General features: G+C 44.6%; 1 protein-coding gene across 11 annotated transcripts in view; it reads right to left on the reverse strand.

Moving 5' to 3' along the window:
- The window catches only part of DNAAF5 (dynein axonemal assembly factor 5), a 74,228-nt gene extending 55,220 nt beyond the window's left edge, over positions 1-19,008 (reverse strand). For 3 of the 11 annotated variants that reach the window (XM_068110522.2, XM_078774240.1, XM_068110521.2), the window contains exons 1-5: positions 18,226-19,008; positions 12,157-12,341; positions 7,117-7,241; positions 1,063-1,178; positions 16-248 (exon numbers count right to left, since the gene is read on the reverse strand). In XM_068110522.2, the coding sequence (XP_067966623.1) occupies positions 16-248; positions 1,063-1,178; positions 7,117-7,241; positions 12,157-12,341; positions 18,226-18,739 (1,173 nt within the window). In that variant the 5' untranslated portion in view covers positions 18,740-19,008. Of the gene's footprint in view, positions 1-15; positions 249-1,062; positions 1,179-7,116; positions 7,242-12,156; positions 12,345-18,225 lie in introns of all 11 variants that reach the window. The other 8 variants (XM_078774241.1, XM_078774237.1, XM_078774243.1 and 5 more) reach the window with 7 other exon arrangements.
- Between the last annotated feature and the right edge of the window lie 827 nt (positions 19,009-19,835).

Genomic DNA, 19,835 nt, shown 5'->3' on the forward strand with positions numbered 1-19,835 from the left:
CAGAAAAGACCTCACATTGATTACAACGGTGGACTCGTCATCAGAGCATGCTCGATGGAGGATGGTGACCAGTATCTGCATATGCTGAGTGCTATAGTCTTCAGCGTGAAGAAGTAAGAGTCTGAGCAGTTCTGCAGCTTTGATCCGAGTGCCGACAACCCAGTCGCCTATGTCATGTCCCACTGCTGGAAGTAGTCTGTACAGATTCCGCTGCACAAGCTCACGACAGCCGAGGCAAGGACGCTCAACTGCATGCACACAGCCATTCCACAAAGAGTATTGTAAGTTTCATGTCGATATTGCAAACGTGCAACAATTATGGCAACAGACCACCACAACACCCAAAGCCTAACAAAGCCAAAGGGGTGTCTTAGATAAGCAATAAAAACATCTATAACAGGAACACTCAGCATATATGATGAAACACTCAGCATACATGAAAACACAAATCTACAGTTCTGGCCACAGACAAATCCAATTTTGCCTAATTCGGGCCTACCTTTTCATCAGCCACCGCGTCAAACGCTCCATCCTATAAATTCAAAGAATGCTGAAAATACAAGACACAACTAGAATGGCACTCGGTAGAGCGCATACCTACGCCAAGCTGAACAATTTACGTTTTGTATCTCACTGATAGGCCGGATCTGGATTCAGACCTGAACCAAAATCGAATTGGCTTGTTCTTTTCACCTACCCAACTCATCCACCAAGTTTTGTCATAACCCATCCACAACATTTTGAGATATCATGCTCTACATCATTTTTGGCACTCTCTCTCAATGGTGAAGAATCACTAAAAATTCTGGTATCCGGATCCGGATCTTCACCAAAATCTAATCAATTCGTCCTTAGCACACACTCAACCTGTCCACCAAATTTAGTCCGAATCATCCATAACCTTTTTTTAGATATCCTGCTCACAGACAGACAAACAAACAGGGTTGATTGAAGAAGGCATCTCTGATGGCTCGTTGGGGTGGCTGTCGACATGGCTGAGTGACGACAGAACAACAATATATGTGATAAAATTACATGCAAAGCAAAGATTTTTATTTTCACCTGCAGGGCACAGTCGTGGCGGGGGAGATGAAAACTCCAGCTTATCTTTCAAATCTTCTTCATTCTCCTTCTGCCATTGCAATCCAATTTTATTCCAGTATTCAGCAGCCGATTGCCTGGACAAGAAAACAAAATGTGGATCAAGCAAATGACTTTGGCATGTTCAGTTTGCATGTCTATATGCTCTTCACAACAACACTTATGAAATTTATGTGTGTTGCCAACCCATAAAGCAATGAGCAACGATTTGGAACTCTGCTACAGATGAAATCCGAAACCTCCCCAGCCTTTATTCTCAGAAACATGTTATTTATTTAACCGAAACAGGTCGCAGGTGCGAGTTATGACAAATAAAGAAGCATCAAAATCACTGACATGCAAGAATATGCATAAAACTGTACAATGATAAATATAGTCATAGGAATGATCGTTTTAAGGCCATTTTCCCCGCCAGAGCGGGGGTTAGCCTTGCGGGCCCCATGACAATCATGGTTCCCTGTTTGAGGCAATGTTTTTATGGCCGGAAGCCCTTCCTGACGCCAACCCTTAGGTGCCTGTTACGATGCGCAGGGATATGGTGTACCTATTCTAAATCGAGTTACACACCAGGATCATTCATCCCAGCAAGCTTGTACTCAATTTGCCGACCTCGGAAGGATGACAGGCTCAGTCGACCCCCCTGGCGTTAATTCAGCGATCGACCAGGATTCGAACTCAGGATCCTATGATCCCAAGCCTGTACCCTAACCGCTAAGTCAACACCAGGCTGATAAATATAGTCATATGTGTTTGGATAAAACTATTTTCATGCAAAATGAGACTTAACCATCTGGTGGCATGTTAGGTGGTTCTAATGGAGCATGCTATACAGCCGTGGCCAAAAATGTTGGCACCCTGACACCTTTTTCAAATAATGCACCATTTCTTCCAGAAAATTGTTGAAATTAAAAAATATTTTGATGTCCACATATGTATTTCTTTGATTTGCAGTGGAACAAAACAAAAAACCTGAAAAAAACTACTAAATCTTAGCTTATTCCACACAGAAATCCTAAAATGGCCCTGACAATATTATTGGCACCTTTTAGAAGTTGTTAGAAATAATTAGATTTCAAGCAGGTGATTCTCCTTTACTTTGGAAATGAACTCACCTATGGTGAGTTGCAGGTGCCTGCAATATATAAATCACTCATTCAACCAGTTTGAATGGAGAAAATAAGTCATTCTGCTGTTTTGTGTCACTGTGTGTACTGCAATGAGCATGGAGAAAAGAAATAAAACCAGAGAATTGTCTGAGGAGGTCAGACACATGATTGTAGCCAAGCATGGACAATCTCAAGGCTACAAGTCCATCTCCAGAGACTTTGATGTTCCTGTGTCCACCATACGCAATGTTATTAGGAAGTTTCGAGCCCATGGCACTGTCGCCAAACTCCGGACATGGCCACAAGAGAAAACTTGATCGAAGATTGAAGCGAAGGATTGTTTGAATGGTGAAGAAAGCACCTTGATCAACTGCGAAACAGATTCAAGCTGACCTTCAGATACAAGGTACGACAGTTTCAACTCGCACCATCCGTTGCCAACTCAATGAAAGGGGGTACTATGGTAGGAGACCCAGGAGGACCCCACTGCTGAAAGAGAGACAAAAGAAAGCCCGACTGGAGTTTGCCAAAACACACCTGAAGAAGCCAAAATCCTTCTGGGAGAATATCTTGTGGACAGATGAGACCAAATTTGAGCTTACTGGTAAAGCACATCATCTCTATGTTTACAGAAAACAAAATGAAGCCTTCAAAGAAAAGAACACCTTCCCTAGTCAAACATGGAGGAGGTTCCGTGATGTTTCGGGGTTGCTGTGCTGCTTCTGGCACTGGGTACCTTGAATGTGTGCATGGCATCATGAAATCAGATTACCAAGGCATTTTGGAGCACAATGTTCAACCTAGTGTCAGAAAGCTGGGAATCTGTCGAAGGTCATGGGGCTTTCAGCAGGACAATGACCCCAAACACACTTCGAAAAGCACCCAAGAATGGTTCAATACAAAACACTGGACTGTTCTGAAGTGGCCAACAATGAGTCCAGATATAAATCCCATTGAACACCTGTGGGGAGATCTGAAAACAGCAGTTGGGAGAAGGCACCCTTCAAATCTGGGAGAACTGGAGCAGTTTGCACAAGAAGAGTGGGCCAGACTGCCAGTACAGAGGTGTAGGAAGCTCATTCATGGCTATCGGAAGCGCTTGACTGCAGTTATATTGTCCAAAGGCCATGCTACCAAATATTAAGTCGATGGTATCAATAATTTTGTCAATGCCATTTCTTTTTATTTTCTGATTTAAAAGGATATATTAAGTTCTGCATCAAAAACAAGGGTTCTATAATATTAACAATGAAATAAAGAATTGTGGAGACCAAATACTTTGTCAATTTCAACTTATTTTTGGAGAAAATTGTGAGTTATTTGAAAAAGTGCAACGGTGCCAATATTTTTGGCCACGACTGTAGCTTTTTAATGTAAAAATATTAATTATTACAGATTTCGTTTGCACAGAGATAGTGTGCAGTATTCAAACTGCACCACAACATGGTTGAGAGAAAGATTGCAGGAAGAGGGGTCTGAAATTGGAAAATTGGAACGAGGCTGAGAGCTGCACGGCACGGCACGTATTTTTGCACGGCACGTATTTTTAATTAACCCTCAAGAGACTGCAAAGCCTTCATTCATTCCTGAATATATTGAACACCTTCATTCATTCATAAACACGAAAATTATATTTGGAAGATTTGTAGCACCAATAACTAGAGCAATTACCTGATAAATCGAAGGCTAAGCTCAAAAGTTGAACCACAGAATAGTCTTCATGCTGGATTATGCATGGGCATGCACCAGGTGTTAAACATCTTCAGAATACTCCCAGTCTTTCTTTAATCAATAAACAAAGTCTTTCCTTGGCGCACTTGAACTTTTATGGCCCACATGAACTTTTATCTACCATTCTACCGACAGGGCCTTCAGAATTCATTGGAATCTCTGTGATGAAGATGAGCCTATGGGCCTATCACGTTCATAATCGCAGAGAAGGCGGGTGGTGATCTCTATGTCTTCCAATGCCTCCTTTGTGGTGTTATACCCTCCCTCCACTATTTCTTTACTCTGCCTTCTCCCTCCTCCCCCCCCCCGCCTTCCTCCCCTCCTCTTCATGCTTCTGCAGGACACGCAGTTTGCCAGTAGCACACTTCTGCTGAAAACCCTCAAAATCCAGACCCACTGCTCATGTCCAATCTTTAATATATATTTATTCCCCACCTATAGAAACAACTTTCCTCAGTCGTTCAAATCTCATTCTTCCCTCCAAGGCTCTAAAGCAGCTGTTCACCACCATCTCGGGTCATGCCCCATTCACAACCAAGATATTTTCAACCCCGATTAACCTTTCCCAAGGCCACCTCGTTCCAAGCTTCCAGTTTTTCCTTCCACTTCAGTGAGACTTTCTTCTTTTTTTGTATACATAGTCAAGGCTCGTGGAAAATGTAGTACCAAAATGTAGTACTTTCTTCTTTTTTTGTATACATAGTCAAGGCTCGTGGAAAATGTAGTACCATACACTGAACAGATCAGGACGTTAGACAAAAACAGGATGCAAAACACACAATGCAAAACCAGGATGCAAACCCTCTTATGGTTAAACTGCCAAAATCTAGGCTCTCTGCTCACCTTCACTCTTTCATTCCCCTTTTCTCCCACCTCTGGAACAAACTCCCCCACTCCCTTCAATCCCACTCCTCCCTCCAGGTCTTTAAAACAGCTGTTCACCACGATCTCTTATCTTCCCCCATCCAAAACCTTGATCTTTTCTGTCCCCGCTAATTCACCCCAGATACACTTTCACACTTTTTTGAAATTCCAACTTCTTTCCTGGAAGTCCTTGCAGTGTCCATATGTTTTAAACCTCTCCCACCTCCCACCCTCCAAGCCCTCTCCCTCGCACAGTTCTCTCGATGTCCCTGCTCTCAAATGTTGTGTTTGTGTCCTTCCCCCTCTCTCCCCATCTTGTCTACCGCTCCCCTTATTTTGTGTTTTATGTGTCGGTTTGACTTTTTGTGTGATTAATGTTGGCTCTTTCACAAGCCTCGATGTTGTATACAAAAAAAGAAAAAGAAAAAAAAAAGGAATAGTAGAGAGAGGGGGGATACACCAACAGCAGAGTTTAAGGCCAAGATAGAAGCAAGATAGAAGAGGTTTTTTTATAGAAGCAGACTTGGACAAACAATGGGTGTGGGGAGGAATGGGGGACAGGAGATGATGTATGCGGTGTACAAAATGGATGCAGAAGGAAACTCTCAGGAGGGAAAACTAGAAATTTTAAAGGAGAAGTTATATAGATGGGGTAGGAGTTAACAAGGGTAGAAAATATCATGATTTTGGATTGGAGACGGTCCGAGATGGTGGTGAAGAGCTGTCTTGAAGACCCGGCGGGGAGAATGAGACGTTGGTTCCACAGGTGGGGAAAATGAGAAACACATGAGGCAAAATGATAGCCCCAAAGACTCAGCTTCATCGAGGGAGATTCCAATGATATTGAAGGCCTTTATTTCCACAGCATCAAGCTAAGCAAGATGTGAGGCAGGTGAGGCAGACCAGAGGAGAGAGCAGCATTCCATCATGCTGGAGTAGTAATGAGTGACTCCCTCCCAATTCCGTCTCCATGTACAGCACTGTGGCATCGATAGGTGCCGAAGGCGCCCCGGCAATGTCGCGGGCTCGATGATATGTTATTTATTTATTTGGCATGGGGCAGTACTTTGAATGTAGCTCTACTTGTCTCTGTTCTGTATATTTTTCTTCCACCGCACTTTTGCACATTTATTCCCTCATAAATTCATTTAATCGGGAACCGTTGTGATAACCAAGACGTCATAGGTCACATAATACAGGCTTCATCTTGGAAAAACCGAAAAACATTGGTCCTCTATGTCCCCGAAACCGTTCGATGGGAAAAAATTGAAACATGGCTCAATGTAAAGAATAAGTGTTGTTAACCATGATGGCATTGGTTCATTCATTATGACGTCATAATTCGACAAGTACAATGCTTTAACCAATCAGTTTCAATTTTTTTTTTAGCATGTTCTATGCAACAATATTAGAGGAGAATGTAAATCTATGATGTCATAGATCACGTGGTTCGGCAGACATATTGGATTAAACATAAAACTTTTAAAAGAAACTCCTCCAGAATGGCTGACCAGATCGATGTGAAACATCATGCACATGATCTACTGGACTTGGGGAATATAGGGTGATCATGAATAAATCATGTCACATGGTCTGGCAGGTATGATTTTTTGGAAGGCTAAACCTTTAAAATTCAACTTCCCCAGAACGGCTGGACAGGTCGGGTGAAAACTTCACACGTTCCCCAAACCTTGGGGATACCAGGGTGTTTTCAAATAAATCGTAGGTCACATGTCTGGCGGCCATGTTGGATCAAAGGAAAATAAAGAAAGAAATAAGTATTTCTCTTAAACCACCAAAATTATTCAAGTCAAACTTTACCAGTTTGATCTAGTCATTAAGGGAAATACATGTTTGAAATCTCAACGTGATCGGTCGCAGTCTGGCAGCCAGAATTTTAAAAAAAATGTAAGCAGAATCATAATAAGAAGAGGATGTCATGGGTCACGTATCTGATGAGAGCGGGGTTGTATCAAAGTGGGGTACATTGGATCCCGGTTATAACTGCCTGCAGTTATTAAGTGGCCCGTTGTAGGTGGCCCATCTATTTCTTACTATTTCTTGTTTTGTGTTTGTTTATCTCAATGTACTAAATCATAGCAATTCATCATGATATCATGTTTGGTGTTTTCCAGCAGAGTTAAATACTGTCAAACCTTGAAAGCATACTTTAATTTTGCATGACTAAACCATCAACAACCCAAAATAAAAGGAACAAAAAACAAAAAAAAACAAAGCAACACACTTAGTTATTCGTGAACATACACTTGTTGGATTGGAACATACCCTTACCCTTGTTGGAACATACCCTTACTTAATATCTGGCATCTCATCGCTCAGGCTGCTGAGCAAGAGTGGCACGAGCTTGTGGAAATAGGAGTAGCGATCACGAAGAATCAGCAGCCACAGGCTGACCACATCTGTCACAGCCTGTCGCACCTTGAGAAGCAGAACCACAACTGTGATTATACAAGCAACAACACGCAGACGATAAACACAAATTTCTCAACAATCGTTTCCCATTATTTGAATCACTTCAATGCTGTGAGGTCCACATAACTCAATAACAGAAACAACAACAACATGTTATAAAAGATCCTTTTTTGTGCGTGTTGTTTCATCTTATATCCCCATTGGGACTCACAGATAGGTATGCAATATGTTTGTGAAGTGAAAGATGTCCTCATTTGATTAAACCCATCAGTGAATGATGGGTAGTATGGCTAGTGACTTACAAATGCCTCGTGGTTTGGAAAGCCTCACAATGTGCAACGCAACACCAAGCTTAACCACTCTAATCATAATCCCCCAACAAACTGATATTGAAAATTGGGACAATTAACTTTAATTATTTATTAACATTAAGGGTTCTAGGGCTGTGTAGGGGTAGCACCTTTCACAAGTGATGCTAAAATAGCACCTCTCCTTGGACACTGGTTCCCACAACATCCCAGTGAAAGCCCACTTTGCAAGACAATTCTTACACCTGTGCACGGTGAGCTCGGCGCAACGATGTCAGATTTAAACAGAATTATAAAAAAGGGTAGTTCACACCCCTTAGCCTTAGTTGGCAGGTGGAAGTATGGAACTTCAATTTCAATTATCTGGCCATCCAGGTTAGGAGTTATGGTGAGGGCTGGCCACATGGATGCAAAACATTCAAAGGTGTGGCATAAGTTCTTCAAAACAGGTCAACAAAACTGTGTATGCCTGTTCAGACGAAAGCCAAAAAACATCTTGCGAATCTAAAGCCTGATCTCTTCAACCAGTCTCCTTCCTCCGAGTGAAGGTGGTGCCTCGTCAAGCCCATCCCTTCCACCGTCCCTCTCACCTCAGATGGCATTAATGTAGATTCTACTCGGCCGTTTTTACTTCTGTGTCTGTGCTATCTCGGGCAATCAACACAGTCTTGGCATCCTGCTTTACTGGTCAAGATCTCTGCCTGTAGCATTCAAGGCTGCCTTCATTCCTGGATTTTTCACTTCCTCCACTCATACAATGAATGTGATACAGACAATGGACCCTCTATCCCCTCTCCCAGTGGAAGCTGGAGTTCCACAAGGCAGTATGCTGGGCCCAGTCTTACGCCTCATCTTTATAAATAATCACTCTGATGCTCTAGAAATCTAGAAAACCCTCTTTTCCTTTTGCAGATTACTCCACAATGTGTTGTACATGAACAGTACCCCCTCTCTCCTCCCACTGCTAGACAAACTGTAGCTCTGCTAATAAACGAAAATTGATTAGATGCTGGTCTGATAAATAGAACATGACCTTCAATCACTGTCACTCCGGAAGGATCATCGAACTAACCCACTTGTCTATTCCCATGGTCAGCCACTGGAAGAGGTTTCTAGTAGGGCTGTCAACCGATCCGAGACCGGGACGAAATCCCGGCGGTTTCGGCTTTCGAGACGGTCTCGGGACGGTCCCGAGATAAATTGACTGACGCAATTTCTCGGTAAAAAAATCCCGGTTAAAATTCCAACTTCTTGCAGATATTTTCCATAATAGAGGCATTTATTGAGCCTTGCTTTCATTACTCTGCTTCTGCACAAGCATCATTTTTCGCAAGTGCAGCTGAACTGACACAAACGATGATAGATAAAGTAAACTCACTGTTCCAGGATTTTCCCCTCGTCAACAAACAATGCACTGCAAACGAATCCGAATTCCGAATCCGGATCTTCACCAACATCTAATCATGTCGTCCTTGTCACACACGCTGCATCTCCACAAAATTTCGTCCGAATCTGTCCACAACTTTTTGAGATATTGTGTTCACAAACAAACGGACAAACAGACAGGAGTGAAAACATAATCTCCATCGACCTTTGGTGGCGCAGGTAACGAAATGAGGATAAAGGTCCCAATGAAAATCCCCCGCATCGCGACTTTATTTAAACCGTTGAATCCATCCGCTGTATCACTCCGCCTCGCCCTCGCCCCGCTACGGTCACGTGTCCGTCCTTGGAGACGAGTTACGGAATGTGGTTGGTAGGGTCTTTAGCACATTAATATCGAGGGACTCGCTCGAGACCCCGTGAATGGAGGGACGATGTTTATTTAGATTAAAAACACGTTTATAACGGATTATTCTACACACAATGTATTAATACAAGTACAATACATTATGTAGTTTTATGAAATGAGTTTTTGATGAACGTTTATGTTTAATTGCAACGCTAAATCTATAAATTGTAAGAATCCCTCGGGGTTTGGTTTGACGGTTTGAATGTGAAAGTATTTTGGTTATCTTATCTCCACTTTAGGCCTGATAAGTTGATTACGTTTACTTTAGTCACAGAGTCAAAATAAGGAGGGGGGGGGGCGGGGCGGTGATCACTACACCGCCTGCTTTATAATTTACTAGCAGAAGTACCCAGCATTGCCGGGCGGGGGGGGGCGAGGGGGGGAATGGGGGGGGGGGGAGCGAGCCCCTTGGCAAAGCGAGCGATTTTTTTTTTTCATAGCGTCATAGCGTTCATAGCGTCATCACGTGATCGCTCTGAGCGAATCAGCGCCCACCTGCTCTGATGCCGTTGATTCCGTGCGCTGAAATGCGCTGAGGTAAATACGAATAAAAAATATTTCGTTGTGTGGCAGGAACTTCTGAAAATGTCTGCCGTCGTCCTGGTGGGGCTTCCCAGGAATTCAGGTAACGCAGTCGGGTTGATCAAAGCATGGGCTCAGATAACTTGGGTGCCTTATCAGTCGACAATTGTTAAAACACGTGAACATTCGATGAAAGGCGTTATTTAGCGTTATTAGTTTCAATTTCTGGAATAAGGGGTCGGTATATTCCATCCGTCCACCGAACGGCTATCAACGGGTTGAACAAAAAATTGTACATTCCGATTTGAGTTGAGGCACGCAACGCTGCGTCATTATAGCCCGCTTAACGGAACTATTAAAAAAAAAAGTAACATGCACATGTGCGCGCGCAGCAGCAGGACGCGGCAACTATTGAACTATCATGAATATCGAACGGTCGTACGTGTACGCGCGCGAGCTACGAGAACGCTTGACATGCCCGATCACAACTCACAAAATGATAATGAAACTCCAACCGGGACTAGAATATGCCTGGGCAGAAACATTTTCTCCCTCTCTCTGACATTCCGAGCAAGAAATTACACGACAATACAAACTGTAATGAGATAACCCGGTCCCGGTGAGATAATTCAACAAAACTTTTGTGGAAGATATATATGTTATTGTTATTAGGCTTCATCGGGGATTCACGATGAATGGGTTGCTAAACTTACGGGTAGTGGGACGTGCGTCAGGTCGGTGAGCACGCTATATTGAACGCTTAGCGTTAGCGGTGACCGATCATCTGCATGTAGGCGGTGTATTTTATTTCATCCCGGTAAATGGAAACCAAGTCGGAATTTAAGCACTCAACATCAGAAATGAATTTTTTTCATTGTTGTTTATATATTGTAATGAAATTCCATTATTTTTGAAGCCTTTTTTTTTTTTTTTTTTAATGTATTACTTTGTCAGGAACCGAGCCGATCGTTACGATCCCGTTATGAAAATTGAAAATTTATTGAGACGGTTCCGAGACGGGATTTTGAATCTAGCTAACAGCACTAGTTCCCAGTCTCTTGAACTTTGTGGCTTCACAGTCAGCCATGATCTCTCCTGGGACAACCAGAGAGCTTAGTTGGATGCCAAAGTCAGCCGCAGACTGGACATTCCCTGTCATCCTCTGCCTTAGAATGGACAAATCTTAGCTTGGAAAATCGGATCTACTCGGAGTTGTCAAGGGGTTTGTACGTACCTCAGTGGAATACTGCACTACCCTATGTGTTTGTATTCCAGCATCTCAACTGTCTCCCCTCAATTCTGTGGAATCTAAAGATCTCAAAATCATTGGAATCTCCTGCGACGAGGCATAAGCTCAATATCTGTTGCACAAGACATGTGAAAGACACATGGAAGCCCGCTTGGAGTTTGCAAAAAAGCACCTAAAGGACTCTCAGACTGTGAGAAACAAGATTCTGTGGTCTGATGAAACCAAGATTGAACTGTTTGGCTTCCGTCTGGCCACTCTGCCATAAAACCCAGATCGGTGGAGTGTTGCAGTGATGGTTGTCCTTCTGTAAGTTTCTCCCATCTCCACACAGGATCTCTCGAGCTCAGCCAGAGTGACCATCGGGTTCTTGGTCACCTCTCTTACCAAGGCCCTTCTCCCCCATTGTTCAGTTTGGCCGGGCGGCCAGCTCTAGGAAGAGTCCTGGTTGTTCCAAACTTCTTCCATTTAAGAATTATGGAGGCCACTTTGCTCTTGGGAACCTTCAATGCAGCAGAGATTTTTTTTGTAGGCTTCCCCAGATCTGTGCCTCGACACAATCCTGTCTCTGAGCTCTGCAGGCAGTTCCTTCGACTTCATGGCTTGGTTTTTGCTCTGATATGCATTGTCAACTGTGAGACCTTATATAGACAGGTGTGTGCCTTTCCAAATCATGTTCAATCAATTGAATTTACCACAGGTGGACTCCAATCAAGGTGTAGAAACATCTCAAAGATGATCAAGAGAAATGGGAGGCACCTGAGCTAAATTTCAAGTGTCATAGCAAAGGGTCTGAATACTTATGTCAATGTGATATTTCAGTTTTTTCTTTTTAATAAATTTGCAAAACTTTCTAAAATCCTGTTTTCTCTTTGTCATTGTGGGATATTCAGTGTAGATTGTTTTGGGAAAAAATGAATTTAAACGATTTCAGCATGAGGCTGCAACATAACAAAATGTGAAAAAAGTGAAGGGGTATGAATACTTTCTGAATGCACTGTAAATAACCTTGAGTTGTGCAAATTTAAAACGAATACGTTACAGGTACAATACCAGTGGTGCATCGTCAAAGAGACGCTGTGCAAGATGTGTGAAGACGTCATCAAGTGTTTTTCCACTGCTATGCAACACCACCTGTCCTATACAGAGCACCGCTGCAGAGCGCACCCGCGAGTGTTGATGTGTAAACATGTGCAGCAGTGGAAGTAGCAGGCTCTCAGCCTGAAGGTGGAAGTGTTCTGCTTACAACAACGACAAATATTTCAATGAAACAGACAAGAAAACTTTATTCCACTCACTGTATATTTCATTAAACCTCAACCCAGACTCCACAAATTGCCATTAGAAATCCGACTGCCAACTGTTTATCGAACCTGTGTATAATCTCACAATATGCCGTACATTGATATTTAAAGAACAATCGTAAAAAGTAATTTCAAGATGCAAAAGCACAATCCTTAATACATTGATCCAAAAGATGTTTACCAATATGAGTAAAGATTGTTATGTGAATAAGACAGGAAAAAAAAAGAAAAAGGAAAAAAGAATTGGTTGGTTTTACATTTGCCAACCTTTGTAAAGCGTAGAAAATGTCAGTTACACCTGGGAGGTTACCAGACTCGGTAGTGTAATTTTTAGAGTGCTGCTCCAAGATTCTGGGAGATCGGCCGAGTCATACCAAAGACTTTAAAAAATGGTACGTGCTGCTTCCTTGCTTGAAGTTCAGCATTTAAAAGGTTAAGAGCCCCACAGGTTGGCATCCATGGGAAGGAGGAATTCCTCCTTAGGAAATGCCCCACTGAGTGCGGTGAGAGAAGCAGCGTCATTGTTGTTGTGACGTGCCTGGTACCCAGAGCTCCCCGGGAAGTCACAGTACTTCGTCCAAGCTCATTGCTGTGTTGTCTCGTGTTATTGTCTTTATGGTATGGTGTATATTTGTCTGTATGGTATGGAATAGTTTGGGACATCCTGTCTGAAGGGTTCCTCGGGCGAGTGAGGCGTGCTTCGAGCTCTCCACGGCATCGAAGTTTGAGTGCTTTCCCATTCTTGTCTTTGTCAAATTTCCACTGGTAATTTTGCTGTGTACGTGTTATTGTGTTTCTAGTTGGTGTTGGTTTGTGGTTCGTGCAAACTTGTGTGTAATTAATCGTTTTCTGGGTCGTACCTCGTGTGCGGCCTGGTGACTTGCGGCTTCCCTCCCCCCGTCGGTGTTTTGTCGGTTTGGGTTATTTCCTTCGCTGTATTGCTTGTTTCTTTTATTTTGTTTTCTCCCCCTCACCTCACCTCCCTAGACAAAGAATTCTATATTGATTCTTTCTCTCCTCCCGGACACGTGCTTGTTCGCTCTCCTCCTTGTCTCGACTTGTGCCCTGCCCCCTGTATCTCGTTTTTCTTCCGCCTCTGCTCCTTCTTTCTCAAATCCACGTTCTCGCTTGGAAACTTTTCCCGGGTTGTCTTTCATGGTTCTGTTTGGATATTGTTGGAATATGTTTAAACCGCAGCCGTGATGCTGACGCCGCCCCCCCCCCCCCCCCCCTCCCAGAATTTCCATGTTTTAAACGTTTCCCAGTGTGTACACCATATCCCTGCGTGTCATAAGAGACGACTAAGAGGGTTGGCGTCACGAAGGGCATCCGGCCATAAAAACATTGCCTCAAAAAGAGAACCATGACAATTACAAGTACATATGGGCAGGGTGCAGCCCGAAGTGGAGATCGGTTTCTGAGGTTTGGGACATGGAATGTAGGGGCAATGACAGGGAGATCAGGAGAAGTGGTGGAAGTATTGGTCAGAAGAAGAGTGGACATATGTTGTGTGCAAGAGACGAGATGGAAGGGAAGTGGTGTGAGAATGGTGAAGGGTTGGCAGGGACAGAAATACAAGTTTGTGTGGCAAGGGTGCCCGGAGGGCGTGAATGGTGTTGGTGTCCTGTTTTCTGAGGAGTTTGTAGACAGTGTGGTGAGTGTGACTAGAGTGAGTGATCGGTTGATGATGGTGAAAATGATGATTGGAAAGCTCTTGGTGAACGTCATCTCGGGATATGCTCCGCAGGTTGGTCGAAGCGATGAAGAGGACAAGTTCTGGTGTGCGATAGAGAAGCTGATGGAAAACGTGAAAGATGAGGAAGTTGTTGTGGTGGGAGGAGACCTGAATGGACATGTGGGAAGGAGTATGGATGGTTTTGAGGGAGTTCATGGGGGTTACGTATATGGTGTGAGAAATGGAGAAGGTGAAAGGATTTTGGAGTTTGCTGATGGAGCTGATTTGTTGATTTGTAATACTCAGTTCCAGAAAGAGGATAATAAGCTTGTCACATACACGTCAGGTGGGTCGACGACAACCGTTGACTACCTGATGGTGCGTAGGCGAGATAGGGGGCACCTCCGGGACACAAAGGTGATCCCGGGGGAGGAGGCTGTTTCACAGCACCACTTGGTTGTCTGCGACATAAGGGTGAAAGGTGCGAGGAGAGCTCGGCGGGTAAAGTACCAACCGAGAATGAAGGTGTGGAGGTTGAAAGTGGTGACAGTAAGGGAGGCATTAAAAGAGAGGCTGAGTAGGGTAGAGGATGATGTGGTTGAGCTTGAAAGTGGTTGGATGTCAATGAAAGCTAGTCTGTTGGGAGCCGTTGGTGAGGTATGTGGATGGACAAAAGGACCACCGAGGCACTCGGAAACATGGTGGTGGGATGTTGAAGTTGGAAAGAGGATTGACGAGAAGAGGAAGAAGTTCAAGGAGTGGCAGAAGGCGAAGGGTACGGGAGCAGAAACAGCAGAGCATGAAAGTTATAAGGCAGCCAGGAAGGCTGCAAAGAAAGAGGTAGCAAAGGCGCAGGAGGCATGTAGGAAAATGTTTGGAGAACGCTTGGATTCGGAAGAGGGTCAGAAAGCAGTATTCAGGATTGCAAAGCACATAGCGAAAGAGAGGTGTGATGTGATGGGGGTGAGTTGCTTGAAGGATGAAGTGGGACAAATCGTTGTCGACCCAGATGGAATTAAAGGAAGATGGAAAAGATATATGGAAATGCTGTTGAATACAGAGAATGAATGCGATGGCAACATAGAGAGTAACCCAGTTTTAGGACCGGCAGAGAAGATAACTGAGAAGGAAGTTGAGGAAGCGATAAAAGCAATGAAGAGTGGAAAAGCGGGAGGGCCGACGGGAGTTGTGGGAGATATGTTGAAGGCAGCAGGAAGTTGGGGTGTGAAGAGAATGACAGAGATCTGTAATCTGGTGGTGAAAGTAGGCCACATTCCAGTGGATTGGGAACTGAGTACCCTCGTCCCTCTATACAAGGGGAAAGGTGACCCTCTGGAGTGTGGCTCGTACCGAGCGATAAAGTTATTGGAGCATGGAACGAAGGTATTGGAAAGGGTGTTGGAAAGGGTGTTGGAGAGGAGGAGAAGGAAGAAAGTGAAGATCGACGAAATGCAGTTTGGATTTATGCCAGGAAGAGGAACGACAGATGCGCTTTTCATTGTGAGGCAGTTGCAGGAGAAGTACATGGAGAAGAGGAAGAAGTTGTTTTTTGGGTTTGTTGATCTGGAGAAAGCATTCGATAGGGTTCCACGCAAAGTATTGACATGGGCATTGAGGAAGTTAGGAGTGGAGGAATGGTTGATCAGAGTAGTGATGGCAATGTACAAAAGAGCGCGCACAGCTGTAAGGACGAAAGACGGGAACAGTGGTGAGTTTGAGGTGAAGGTGTTCCTGCTCATTAGTGCATCAGGGGTCGGTACTAAGTCCACTACTATTTGTAGCTGTGATGGAGGTGCTGGCTCAGAACGTAAAGGAGGGTTTACCGTGGGAGTTGTTGTCTGCAGATGATCTTGTGTTGATTGCGGAAAGTATGGATGGACTGAAGGAAAAGATGAACAAGTGGAAGGAATGTATGGAGACAAAAGGTCTGAAGGTGAATATCGGAAAGACGAAGGTGATGGCAAGTGGTAAAGCATGTGGTGAGGTGGAAAGAACTGGGAAGTGGCCGTGTGCTGTGTGCAGGAAGGGTGTCGGAGTGAACTCCATTCAATGTACAATGTGCGCTGAGTGGGTTCATCAAAAATGTAGTGGTCTGAGAGGGTCATTTACCAGTGTGGCAGCTACATTCAAATGTAAGGTGTGCACAGAGGGAGCTGCAGATGGAGGAAATGTTGAGTTGGATCTTGGAGACGGCGTGAAGCTGGAAGGTGTGAAAACATATTGCTACCTCGGAGACATGCTGAATGGAGAAGGTGGATCAGACTCGGCAACGGTTGCTCGAGTGAGATGTGCATGGAAGAAGTTTCGGGAACTGAGTGGCGTGCTGATGAGGAGGAGAGTGTCGCTGAAGCTGATGGGAAAGGTGTATGCTGTATGTGTGAGAAGTGTTATGATTTATGGGAGCGAGACATGGGTAATGAACGTAGAGCAGCAACAAAGGCTGGAAAGGGTGGAAATGCGAATGGTTCGATGGATGTGCGGAGTATCTTTGAGAGAGAGGAAGACAAATGATGAATTGCGAAAGATGATGGGAATATTGCCTGTGATTGATGCTGTGAAGAGGAACAGGTTGAGATGGTTTGGTCATGTGTTGAGGAAGGATGAAAGTGACTGGTTGAGAAGAGTGATGGAAGTTAATGTAGAAGGAAGTAGAGGACGGGGAAGACCGAGAAAGACTTGGCTAAAGATGGTGGAAGAAGAAATGCGTGCAAGGGGGTTAACAAGGAGAGATGCAGAAAATAGGGCAAAATGGAGAATATTGTCATGGGGACCGCAAGGCTAACCCCCACTCTAGCAGGGAAAATGGCCTTAAAATGCATGTTGTTGTTGTTGTTGTTGTATATTTGTCTGTATGTCCGCGTGTGTGTGTGTGTGTGTGTGTGTGTGTGTGTGTGTGTGTGTGTGTGTGTGTGTGTGTGTGTGTGTGTGTGTGTGTGTGTGTGGTAGCTCCTCTACAAATCCTTAGATCACATAAAAATAAAACAATTAAATTTGAAGAAACATTAATTTTAAGGAAACAAGGCTCGTTGTATTTTTAAGGAAACAAGGCTCGTTGTATTTTTAAGGAAACGGTAATTCTGCCTGCAAGGTTATGGCTAAGGTAAGCAATTCGGGTTTAACGATTGAATTATTATTAGTTTGTCTGCAGCCTGTGGCTGCTTGTTGCATCACGGCTGGAGTCATGGCTCAGTCATCACCTTGGCAATTCCGCTGATGCATGGCATAGAACAGAACTGCATTTAGTGGCAGTAAGGAAGCACACAAGTGAGACAGCTGTGGAGGGTTAAGGACTGCAAGGCAGTGGTGGGAGAGCATGCTACCGCCCAGCACAGGCATGTGGTGTTTGTGGTGAGGATGAAGAAAAGGAGGGAGGTTAAGAGCAGAAATTGGATGGTTATTAGGTGGGGAAAGTGTAGGGGAAACATTACATAGCTCCATGATATTAAAGTAGTGACCGGGAATCAAAACACAACCTTTCATCCTGTATGAAGATGATGATAATGATGGTGTTGATGATGGCAATGATGATGATGATGATGATAATGGTGATGATGATGGTGATGTTGATGGTAATGATCATGGTGATGCTGATGATGTTGATGGTAATGATGATCATGATGATGCTGATGATGATCATGATGATGCTGATGATGGTGGTGATGTTGATTACGATGGTGATGATGATTATGGTGGTGGTGGTGATGATGATTATGGTGGTGGTGGTGATGATGATGATGATGTTGATGGTGTTGATCATGATGATGGTGATGATGATGATGATTATGATGGTAGTGGTGATGTTGATGATGGTGGTGATGATGTTGATGGTGGTGATATGGATGATGAAAATGATGATTATGTGGGCGAGTTATCGCCGATATCCTGAACAAATTTCGAACTCCTGGCCAAAGCAGTACCAATCAAACGTGAGCCCTGTGTACCAGCCGATTCGTGAAAGACTTGGATCAGCATTAGTCATAGATGCTCCATGAGCCGCAAAGCAAGCGTTAACTAATAACGGGGCACGGCGTCATGAAGGAGTGATTAAAGGAAGAGGAAGATGGACAAGTGAACACAGTCGTTGTAATTTGGAGTGATCACGTGCAATGTCACGCCGCACGAAGCTAACATGGGGAAGCTTACCTGGTATAGTGTTGGCGAGGTTCGTGGCGCACCTGCAAGCCTCCTTCTTCACCTCGGCAAAGGGATCGAGCATACATCGTGAGAGGGCCGTCACAAAGTCCCCGACATATGGCCCCAAGTCTGGACCACGCAGGGCGACCAGCCGCGAAAGTAGCCTCATCAATTCCAGGCGAAGCTCCTCCGCGGGCTCCACCGGCTTCAGGGGGCTCAGGCGGCGGCTCAGCGTCGGTACGAGCAGTGGGAGATCGTCCTGAGAACGCGGGAGACGATCCAGGAGAACGGAGAGCAAGCGCAGCGAGCGGGAGCGGCACGCTTCGGTGGGGCTATCCAAGGCCGCCAGAGCAGGCCGCAACAGCGTCCTCACCTCTTCCTCCGTAGTTCGCTCGTTCTGTGCCTCTGCCAGCAACACGTCTAAGGCTCTCCGCTTCTCCAGCCTCTCGCCCGCCAATAACATGTTCAGATGCCTCGCCAGACGCTGAGGAGGCTCCGAGGGAGGTCCGTCACAACACGCCATGATTTGCTCTCCGTTACCCCAGCGATGACCGGCAATACAATACAAATGACGTCACTGCAACTTACCTTTCTCAACCGGAAGTGACCGAACGTATCTTCACAACTCTCACGGTGAAAGGATGGCCTCCTGCCATAGTTCATGGTTGAAGCGGATGGTAGTACGGTTGTTGATGGTTGTTTGTTTAAGGTACACTATTGAGGGTAAGGGAGGGCAGGTTGGCAACCAACCTGAGTTTGTTGACGTCACGTCATCCCACTCCTGAAACCAGTTGAAATGGTGACCTTAAAGCTCGCTAAGATGGGGTACAGTGGGTACACCAATACGATACCGATACACCAATACGGCGTCATTTGCATTATATTATAAGGAAAAATAGTCCCGATGAAAGCCCGAATTGCGCATTCTCCCATAATGCAGTGCGCGCCGCCATGTTGCCTGGCCCTGGATTCACTTCCCGAGCAACGATGGCATCAGTACCTCAACAATCTCGCACGTTAATCTCGTTATTCTGACTTCCTGCAATAAAATGTTACGTTATTGATTTGGCCTTGCTTACCTTCTCTCGCTTGTTCAGCTTGCCAACCAATATGGCGCCCGCTCTCCGCATCATGGGTGCTGTTACCTCTTTATAGCCAATAAAATACAATTTCTGTCACAGGTATATTTTCACCACAAGGAATACACTCGCTTAACTCATACAGTGCTGGATTTACTGGTACTAGGGCATGCCCGTACTATATATATATCTAAAATTATATCCCCCCCCTCTATTTACATGAAATGGTTTGGTCCAAAGCGAACGGCTTGCGAGTGGTGACAATCCCCCCCCTCTATTTACATGCAATGGTTTGGTCCAAAGCGAACGGCTTCCGGAGTTTGGTAAAGAAATCGCCATCGCGTGCACAGACGCGCAGGAAAGCGAATGAATCGCAAATTCGTTTTTATTAGTTGTAAAACATAGTTTAACGCCAACATAGTTTGCAAACGTGAAATAAATGAATACGCTCTCAAATGTGCCATCCGAGGCAGAGTGTGCCCGCCACGTTCGGCACACGCGATCGTTCGCTGCTCTCTGATTGGTTGAATCGTTTTTTGG

The sequence above is a fragment of the Myxine glutinosa genome, chromosome 3 (assembly GCF_964187855.1).
Source record: "Myxine glutinosa chromosome 3, kmMyxGlut1.1, whole genome shotgun sequence".
In the NCBI taxonomy this organism is placed as follows: Eukaryota; Metazoa; Chordata; class Myxini; order Myxiniformes; family Myxinidae; genus Myxine; species Myxine glutinosa.